Here is a 10,915-nt window from a genome sequence, read left to right on the forward strand (position 1 = left end):
TGGAAAATTTATCATGTAGGCTGGGTATTATTAATAACTGTGCTATTCTATCTCCTGGTGAAATTACTGATATACCCTTTGGAGAGCTAGCTATAATTTTTATTTCACCTTCATAATCGGGATCAATTACCCCGGGACTTATCATAAGTCCTTTTAGCGTAGAAGAACTGCGTCCTAACAATAAGCCTACTGTTCCTTGGGGAAGAGGTCCTTTTACTCCTGTGGGAATGATTTGAACTCCCATCTCTGGAGTTAGTACTGCTCTGGCGGAGGCGCAGATGTCCAACCCTGTGCTTCCTCTGGTTCGTCTGATGAGAGATCTGATGGACAATGTGTCCTGGGCACTACCCTGATGGTGTTGCTGGGTTCCTCCATGGTGTTTCTGGGTTCCTCCAGTGCCCCGTACATTTGTGGTCGTGGGCCCCGGAGCATTGGGCCCCCCTGTCCGTTTTTTGGCAATGGAGCTCGATGCCTTTCTCCACGATATCATGGGTAAACACTTGGTCCTTGTCTGTTTTTTGATAACGGAATACCCTCTATGGTGGTTTGAGAACGGCATTCATTAGCCCAATGTTTCCCTCTACGGCATCGTGGGCAAATACCCGGTATTCTATTCGTTTGATATCTAGCTTTGTTAAACCCTCCTCCTATGGGGCAACTCCTTTTAAAATGTCCTGTTTGATCACAATTATAGCATGTTTTTGGCCTGGCATCTAAAGCCTGTTGTACTGCTGCTAAGACTTGCCCTTATTCATTAATGTCTCTACATAATTTAATATATGTGTTTAAATCTTCATGTCTCCATGGTCTAATGACCTCTCTGCAACAACGATTTGCTTGGTCATAAGCCAGTTGTTTTATAAATGGCATTGCCTGTTCTGTATCCCAAAAAATTCTGGAAGCTGCTTGAATAAGCCTATCTACAAATTCAGCGTAAGGTTCATTAGTTCCTTGTATTACCTTAGATAATTGACCTTGTAAACCTCCATGCCCCTGTAAAGTTTTCCATGCCCTAACCGTATCTACAGCAATTTGTGCGTATACGCCAGGATCATATTCAATTTGTTGCCGTTGACCCTCATAAGGTCCTTTTCCTAACAACATATCTAGATTTCTTTGAGGGTAACCAGCTGCTGCATTTCGTCTAGCTGTCTCCCTGCAAAATTCCTCATTGGCAACCTTCCACAACAAATATTGTCCTCCATTTAGCACAGATTTACACATACTAGCCCAATCTGCTGGCGTCATGTCCAAGTTGGTAATGGATTCGACCATGCTTACAGTGAACGGTGCTTGAGGACCATAGGTTGTTACAGCCTCCTTTAACTGCTTCACTGTTTTGAAATCTAAAGCACGGTGAATTCGCTGCCCTCCTGCCTGCTCAAGTACAGGGCATGCTAATCTTTGAGGTCCTGTCTCAGGATCCCATCTATCAACTACGGGGTTTGAGGGCCACTCAGCTATCTCCATAGGGGGAGCTGTTGGTTGAATTACGCCCTCTGGTGATAGAACGGTGTTAGTAGCAGCCTCCTGTTGTAGCTTTTTCCCTAATAGCTGTTTCTCCTCTAAGCTTTCTTCCTTTAAATTTTCTTCCTCTGTCTGACTAGCTTGAGAGACCTTCTCTTTTGCTTGATCTAAAATGTCTTTCTCCATGGTCTGAACCTCTAACAATTTACTTAACACTCTTTCAGTTTGTTTTTTACTAATTTCTAATCTGTTATAAAGATAACGCAACCCAGTAAGATAACACAAAACAAAACCGAAACAGAATGAAACAAAAACGGAACAAAAAATCGTTGTATCAATTTTCCTATTTTCTTGACATGTGCATTTGTGGTCTATTTCTGTCTCTTCCTCAGGGGCGAACAACTTCAAACCTTGAGCCAACCATTTTTCCCAATCTGCCTGAGAAAATTCTAGGGATAGGCAGCTTGAAACAAACACAAAACAAATCAAAACAAGAACACATTGTTTTTTAAAATGGTCGCCCATTCTCTCGCCTTCCCTTAGGGGCAAGCAATTTCACTTACCCCGAAGCTTCAGACGTTCCCCGTATGGGCCACCAAATGTCACAGTCTGGCTGGGCACAAATCACGAGCCACTGAAGCAGGAACAAACTTTATTTTTAAACTGCAGGAAAACACTTCACACAGCTCCCGGGGAATCCTCCCGAACGCGCCAGGAGGCTTGTCCAGGAACCCCCAGCCGGAAATATCTCTCCCGGAAATCCCTCCTCCTGCACTTCCCCAACCAATGGGAACTCTCGGGGAATCCCCGGAAATCCCCATGAGAACTCCAAAATAGTGTGAGAACTCAAAAGTTGCGGCAGAGGCGGATAGTAATGCCTCGCCTGTCAATCAATACTGTTGGCAAAATGCCAGGGGCCATACAGACTCGGCCGTGGCTCTCAGCAGTCCAGGAGCCATTCCAACACTCAGACAAATAACAGGCAACATTAGAGCAACCAAGCATCCCCTGTGATGTATCATTAGCCAAAAGAAACAGGAATGGAGATTGGAGACAGACCGCTGTGGAGGGTAATGTAGCATTAAACAATTGTGAATTGTGTGAAGTAATTTTAAGTCTCCTCCCTCGCTCCGAGTCTTGGGTACTGCCAGAAACATTAAACAGCCAACTTTGGACTCCTAATATTTCCCTGGGGAAACACAAGCGCGGACTAGACTAGCCCAATCTGAGGGAGTCATGCAAAATCTAGTAAGTCCCTCCACCTGAGTGAGAGTGAAAGTGGCATCTATGCCATAAGTGCGGACAGATTCTGCCAAGGTTTTAATTATCTTAAAGTCTAAAGGCTCATGATATCTTCCCCTGTTATTGTCCTGAAATACAACGTATGCAAGTCCCATATCTGTATTAACTGTCCTCCAAACTTGTGCATGAAAAGATCTCCCGGAACCTTGGTTCCCCCCCACATACGGAGGTGGGGCAATCGGCACCATATCTTCTTCTAGATATTCTACCTCCTCCTCCTCAGAGTTTTGTTGACCAATGTTAACTCCCTTCCCCTTCTTACAGTAGGCCTGCGTGCCCTGTGTCTCCTTTTTCTTCTTTTTCATTTTTATCTTATGTAGTTGTTGTAACAATATATCAAGGTCCTCAGAACTCTCTGAGTCGCTTGTGTTCTCAGGCGTTTTTAATTCGGTCAAGTCTGGGTAGAGCCTTCTCCTATTTTTATCTTCAGGCTCTTTTGCCTTCTCACTACTGTTACTTTTAATACTCTCTGCCACTTCACTACATGATCCTTCAGATTTTCCCTCATGCAGCTGCTCAAGAATAGCTTGACCCTCACTCACAGCTTCCTGGCATTTACCATCTGTTATACATCCTCTAACTAACTTCCAAAGTGGTATAATGCCACCCTGCAAGGTACCTTGCTCATCAGCGAAATCTAGATCTTTCCCTAATTTGTCCCAGCTGGGAACCGTAAGACTCCCTGAAAAAGCAAACCAAGGAGCCGCTATATCAGCTTCTCTTAAAAACATCTGCAAAGTACTCTGCTTTATCTTAAGTCCTTTTGAATGTAACAACCCATCTAGGGCCAACAAAATTGGGCTTGAAGAAGCAACACCCATAATGTTTTTAGAGCTATAAAGAAAGTGAAAGTACAAAAGTCCCCGCTCTCTTCCTTTTACAGGGGAGCGTTCCGTTCTATGAATTCCCCGCTCTCTTCCTTTTACAGGGGAGCGTCCCTGTCGTCACAACAACAAAAGAAGCACAAAAAACAAAAGCGAAATGACACAACAAAAGAAACACAGAAAACAAAAGCGAAAGTACACAGTGCAGCTGCAATAAAATGTAATGCTCTCTCTTTCTTTACAGAGGAGCTGCCCCGCTTTGGTCGCGGATCCCACTTACCTGGGACTAACCCCGCTTTGGTCGCGGATCCCACTTACCTGGGACTAACCGGTGCACCACCCCTGACTGCTGAAAGTCTGGTTCCCGGGTTTCGGCACCACTTGTCGCGACCCCTTGCCCACAAGGAAGACGCAACTCAGGAATCTTCTTTCAGCAGTTTATTCAGGCCCTTGATATTTCTTCTTCTCTCTCTCGGATGCCCCTCCCAGCCTTAATAAAGCATCTCAAGCCCCAATGCGAAGCTGCCACGTGGAGCTTTCTCATAGGGTGGTGAAAAACCATGCGCCAACTCTCCCAAATAAGGAGTTGTTTGTCACAGACCACAGCGGAGCCAGCGCCATCTTGTAATGGCGACCATAGTCTGCAGAAACGGCAGAAGCGGCTCACCACAGTGAGCAAGTAAAAAAATATTAGAAAATGGTACAGGGGAGGTCAGTCAATGTGATTAGTGTTTGCTAATTGTCCTTCTTACCTATGGTTGCTAATTGTTCCTCATCAAAGGAGTTCAGCTCCTCTTCTCTCACAGGAGAGTGGGGAAGTGGTACTATCTTCTTCTCTGACTGTAGGGTGACAAAGTGTTAAACCCATGAGATTCCACAGAGACTAAAATTCTTAATGTGTGTATATAGAAATCAGAAAAATTCCTGGCACATAGGAAGCTTTACTTATTCTTAAAGTCAGTAGATTCTCCAGAGTATGAGACCAGGTATAAGACTAAGGAAAGGAGTCAGGAATAACTTATAGGTTTTTAGCCTGAGATTTTGCAAAAATGGGGTTGTACTTTCCAATTCTGGGAATGCTATAGGTATGATATTATCATACAGGATATGGTAAACCTGTAACAGTTCAAGTTTGTGAGAGCTCAGAAAATGGCTTAAAGTGGGTAACATAATTTCCCTTTCTTACTTGCAAAGGGTATATCATACACTGTATTTTTAAAGGTCTGAGTAGGATGATAAGAGATTTTGATCTTAGTTCTTTCCTCTCTGAACCAAATTAGACACCAGTAGTTATAGGAAAAGGAATTGGATAAAAAGGCAGGAAAATATATTAATTATCATAAATCTTCTTAAAAATACTCTGAGAAACTTTTGAAAGTTTGGTTGTTAACTTTAACATGAATTTATTTGTGTCTTTAAGCCATCACCCCTAATTCAGAAAGCAATGAATTTGTTTGAACAAATATTCTTATAAAAGCTGTGCCTTGTTTACCAGAGTGTCCCCAGCCTTCAGAGCAATTCCTGCCACTTGGGATGGGCCTGATAAATATTTATGGAATGAATGAAACCACAGGCTGACACTTTCTGTTTAGAGTCCTGTGTACACGTGCATATTGCTTTTGAAACACTGTGAATTATTTGACTTGTAGCATGGGCCAATTCTGCTAACCTGCAATCTGCCAACGGATAGATCAATATATTAAAATTCTTGGCTTGAGGTTCACCTTAGCATTTTTTAGATAAAAACATGGCCAGTAGGGTAAATTTCATCCAACCTCTTGATAGAATTTCCAGGCAGTAATTGTTCTATTAATGATTACATTAAAACAATTACAAAAACAATTGGTATTTTATTTCATTTAGATCAAACAGTTTGCATAATGTACAGGCTTAGGTCTAAATATTAAATAATATGTTTTTGTGAAAACTTGTTTCTCTCTAGTACTAAAGCTAAGGGTTATCAGAGTTAGTTTTCTGGTTTTCTTCCCTCCCTCAAATGCTCTCTCTCTCTCTCTCTCTCTCTCTCCCTTCCTTTCTTCTTTCCTTCATCTTTCGTTTTGCAAGAAAGTTTGATCTTTGAATGTGAAACTAGATGCAGAGTTGGGAAATAAAGTTTTTTTAAAAGATTAATAAAATCAGAGTTTTATCATAAATGATACTTTTTGTTTATTTTATATTATCCTGATCCATAAATTCTTGGAAGACATATGTTTACAATGTTTCTTCATAAAAGGAAAAGAATATCCATGAGCATGTTGCAAAGGTGTAATCTGAAGGAGTTTTGCGTCATTGTATCCTGGTGGAATTCTTTAATAGTTTGAGACTTTGTTAGGCTCACAGGGATTTCTTTGTAAGAAGAAATAATGCAGAGGAGAGAAAAAAAAAGAGCAAATTGGTACACACACACACACACACACACACACAATGGTAAATCTTCATTATCAGCTTTATTGAATTAAGAGCCACCTAGGAAACTGGTAAAGCACATTCTTGGATGTTTCTGTGAAGGGGTTTCCAGAGAAGATTGCATGTGGGTCAGTGAACTGCAATGAGGTGACCTGGGAGAGTCACATGTGTGAGACCACACTGAAGGACTTAACAAGCTGGAGTCTGGAGTCTATGAGCAACGGCAGAAGGCTGTGACTCTCCTGAGAGTTCCAAGCCTTTGGTCTCAAACTGGGAATAAATTCCTCTTGTTCTGAGACTCCAGCTTCTTAGACTCCAGCTAATGATTTTTCCAGCTCAGTAGTGTACAGATGGCCATTGTGGATCTATCTGGCTTTTTTTTTTTTTCTTTGTAGCCCTAATATCCATCATGTTGGATTAGGCCTTTACTTCTTTTTTTTTTAAGAGAGAGAGAGAGAGAGAGAGAGAGAGAGAGAGAGAGAGAGAGAGAGAGAATTTTAATATTTATTTTCTAGTTTTCGGCGGACACAACATCTTTGTTTGTATGTGGTGCTGAGGATCGAACCCGGGCCGCACGCATGCCAGGCGAGCGTGCTACCGCTTGAGCCACATCCCCAGCCCCAACTATCTGGCTTTTGATCATGAAAGCCAATCTAATAAATCCCCTTTTATTATTTATATATGTATAATAAAATATTATGTGTATTATATTTGTATATTATATATTTCTTATTATAATATGAATAATTATATAAATTTCATTGATTCTTTTTTCTAGAAAACTTTAATATACAAAATAAAAGAGCTGATGGTATCTCAATGTTTGTATTGATGTCCCTCCAAATTCTGTATATTGAGCTCCTCCCTTTGAGGCAGCTGTATTAGGAGGCTGAAGGCTTTGGGAAGTGAACGAGTTGTGGTGAAACATTTGGTAACAGAATGAGTGCTACTATAATGGATGCCAAAGGCCAACACTCCTTGCCTCCTCTGCCACATGTGGTTACAGCAAGAAGATGGCTGGCTATGAGAAGTGGGTTTCATCAGGCACCCAATTTAACAACCTCTTGAATTGGACTTTCTAGGCTACAGAAGTGTGAGAAGTAAATTTCTGTTTTTGATAAACCACTAAGCCTATGGTATTTTGTTACAACAGTTAAACAGACTCAGACAAACAGCATAGAGAATTACAATTCTGTTGGCATTCAGCTTGCTTACTAGATGATATAGAAGTATTTAATTTAAAAAATATGCCTCTTATTTACAATTGAGAGAGGAGAGGTTTTCCAAGAAATGAAAATCAGGTGTAACATGTCTCCTCCAATATTAGTATAATTTACTTGTATTTTGTTCTCAATAAATTATGCATAAACTCAAGTTTTGTGCTTTAAAACTAATTTTTAGTGATGATATCAGGGCTGTTTTACATTCATTTTTTAATTTTTCTTCAATGGTAATATACATGTAGTGTTAAGTCTTCAGTCCTTAAGCCTCTTTGTTAAGTGGTTAATGATTTGTAAACAAACATTTAAAAACTCATTAAGGAAACCTAAAATCCTTGGGAAAAGTTATTCCTTAGGTTGATCCAATTTTTGTACATTGACTCTGTGTAGGGTCCTAGAATTGATTTTTTTTTTTAATTCTACAAGCATTTTCACAATGAATTCCAAGGGCCTAATACAAAAACTTGTTGAAATATTATATTCTGATTGGATTCTGTGAGCTTGATTAAGATATCACTTCCAGGTCAAAAGCTGTGATTAGTGGACAGGGGAGAGCTGTGACACAATCTTATTTGTTTTTAAAACAAAAATTTAAGTTGAAGTTTGATGTTGATTGGTAAGGAAAAATTAGAACTAACTATATATCATTATTTATATGATATTAAAATACCATAGAACCTTCCTTGTACCAAAGAGATCTAATAATAAAATAATATTTGTGATGAGCAAGAAAGGAATTCTTTTATGCTATTCCTAAGACTTCATGTAATTCCTGAGATTGAGGAAGAAATACATGAGAAAGAACATTAGAAACATCCATAATCATTTTTATTCACTCTTCTGTTATTTTCCACTAATTGCTTATTTGTCTACCCATATTTGTGTGCTTATGATGGTTAAGAACATGTTTATTTATTTTTCCTAATTAGCAGTGTTTTTATTTATTTCAATTCTCTAGCTAATCTCTTTGACATCTCTTTGTGACCCAGGCACAGGTTAAAATAATTCAAAATTTGATTTCTATTATTTTTACAGATATGATTAGATATTTATATTGATATTCACCCCTTCCTTTCCTATTATGTTTGCATATCCTCAGATATGCACAATTACAAAATCTATATCAGACTTACTGTATTCTCAAAGACACTCTACAATCCCGCAAGTTGTTTTAGAATTTTCCTTATGGGTTGCCAAGGTTGTTGCAATGGGATTACACAGTATTCAAACACTTGAGTCAATAATTTTTTATTATGGTTAATACTCAATTCTCCTTACTGTTTTAATTTATTTTCAGGAGGATATTTAGGTGGAAGTTAAGTGACAGAGGATTGGGAAATAGGTAACCTATTATTTATATAATAGGTAAGTATTATTTTATACTTTAAAACTTATATACCATTGCTTTAGAAAGAGGCAGATGTTCGCAGCCTTTTAAAATCAAACTTGAAAATTGGGAGACGGTTCATCAATGGAAAAACTCTTATCTAGATGTTTGGCTGATGAACACATCATTAAGACACTTTTCAGGGAAAAGAGAATTTCACTGTTAATACTGGAGATGTGTGTGTCAAGGACAAAACAAGATGAAGATATCTTTCCAAGCAAATTTAGTTGTTTCCATTTCAAGTAGTGTGTTGAGACAGAAGTAATGCATTGACTTTCTTGGGTCTTTAGGCACCAGGGAAAGCCTTAACAAGCATCCTCATGTTTTCATTAAAACAGAAGTTGGTCTTACAAGGAAAAAAGAAAGTGTTTTCTTTCAGAGGAAGATAAAACAGAAGTTTAGTGAGGAAGTCGTTTGGAGACCCAGGGGAGGCATACACACATAATCAAATTACCTTATATGTATAATTTGTTTCATGTGCTTCAGTAGCATTGATTCTGAAGAAAGAAGTGGATAACATTAAAACCGTAGAAAAGTACTGTGTTTTCACTAAGAAGTTCACTTTTAAGTTTAACATATTTCTTCTTTAACTTCTTGATTTCTTGAATAAGTAATGGGATTAGATTATTATAACTTGTATGAAATTTTCAAGTTCCACAATACATATAAGATTTTTCTCCATATCATTTTATTAATATATAAAGAATCTGAAACAGATGCATGTTTGCGTCAAGCTTCATAGAAAAGGGGAATCAAATCACCAAGGAACCAACCAATAAGCCAAAGTATTTTTAGAACTTTTACAGGTATTTTTTAAAAATTATTGATGATGATTTGATATGTGGGGATCATTAAAATAGAGGCCAGTTGAGGTTAGTTATATATAAAACAGATCATTTTAACCTCAAGTCATTCATTGTTTTTTCTTTGACTACTACCTCACATGACTCTTTTTGCTTTTTAGACCTAACTACACACAGTGTTTTAATAAAGTTACTAGTCTAACTGGAATAAAACATTCACAGGACTTTTATTTAATGTATTTAGAATAGACTTTTTGCATCAATGGTAAAACAAATATAACACATGGCATGTTATCATAATGCATTTATATTTTTTCATATATAACTAGCTCTTTAGAAAACAGTTTAAAGAAAAGTTTAAGTAGAATAATGTCACATGGAGTATCTTTAAAATTACTTGCTGCCATGATTTGGATGTAGTTTGAGTGTCCCCAAAGTCTCACAGGTCGAAATTAATCTCTATTGTGAGGTGTTAAGAGTGTGGACCCATAATCTAATAATGATATATGGAGGTGGGGCCCTTGGTGTGTGATTGGGATTGGATGAGATCAGTAGGATGGAGCCCCCATGGCTGAATCTGGGCAGCATTAAAGAGGAAGAGAAACCAAAATCACACAGGTGCATGCTTCCTGTCTCTTGCCATGTGGTTCCCTATGCCACCACAGGACTCTGCCAGCAAGAAGACCATCACAAGATGCACTCCCAGAACTGTGAGATGAAATAAACTTTCTTTCTCGATAACTTACCCAACTTGTTATATTCCGTTTCCCTAGCAACAAAAAAGCAGATTATTACATATGCCAAAAAATACTTAAGCACTTGATAATTTTCAGTTAATCAAATGGTTGTTCTTATTTTCATTAGACACTTGGAAGGATCAAAAGCAATTCTTTACTTTTTTATTCAGTCACATTTTAGAGGGATGGAATTGAAAGTTATGATACTGAAGAGAAAGTAATTTCAAAATATTTTTCTAGAAGATCATAATGAAAGGAAAGCCGTCATTTGTGAACATTAACATGAAGAAGATTCTTTCTATGAAGAAGTAGGTTAGTTAACAACAATGTGCTTTTAAAGGTATTTGCTCCAAGTCCAGAAGACCCCGTATTGCCAACCTGAGTGCTATGAGGTTAGGGAAGAGGCCAGTGAGAACACCTTTCAAGTCAGTAAAGTAAGTTGAGAGAATCTTAGGCTTGTTCTATTGTTTGTTGTTGTTGTTTCAAATTTAAAGCAAAGTAAACATGTATAAAGGTTGTTCTACACATCAATGATTAAAAATACCTGAAATTGATAACAGTACAAAAATCCTCACTGAAAATTACTTCTGCTTTCATATTCCAGAACTGAAAAAAAGTAACTGATTAGTTAACAAGTGAAAAGGGAACATCACAAACAGGCCTATGACATGTTCATGGATGGCTTTGATTGAGGGTTCTTTGTTGTTTGTTGACTCTTTTTCTATTGTGGGATCATTCTATATATTTTCATACCTACTTTTCCCTTAAA

At 38.3% G+C, this 10,915-nt stretch overlaps 1 protein-coding gene across 1 annotated transcript; it reads right to left on the bottom strand.

Annotated features, from left to right (window-relative positions):
• Nucleotides 1-2,595: 2,595 nt before the first annotated feature.
• LOC131423536 (endogenous retrovirus group K member 113 Gag polyprotein-like) lies at nucleotides 2,596-3,943 on the bottom strand. Its single transcript, XM_058573663.1, has 2 exons — nucleotides 3,912-3,943; nucleotides 2,596-3,873 (listed from the first exon to the last, which is right to left on the bottom strand). Exon 2 carries the CDS (start codon nucleotides 3,588-3,590, stop codon nucleotides 2,646-2,648), a length of 945 nt encoding a protein of 314 aa, XP_058429646.1. The 5' UTR covers nucleotides 3,591-3,873; nucleotides 3,912-3,943; the 3' UTR covers nucleotides 2,596-2,645.
• Between the last annotated feature and the right edge of the window lie 6,972 nt (nucleotides 3,944-10,915).

This window comes from Marmota monax, unplaced genomic scaffold (assembly GCF_021218885.2).
Source record: "Marmota monax isolate L192 unplaced genomic scaffold, Marmota_monax_Labrador192_F-V1.1 WCK01_AAM20220418_F8-fsc00301, whole genome shotgun sequence".
In the NCBI taxonomy this organism is placed as follows: Eukaryota; Metazoa; Chordata; class Mammalia; order Rodentia; family Sciuridae; genus Marmota; species Marmota monax.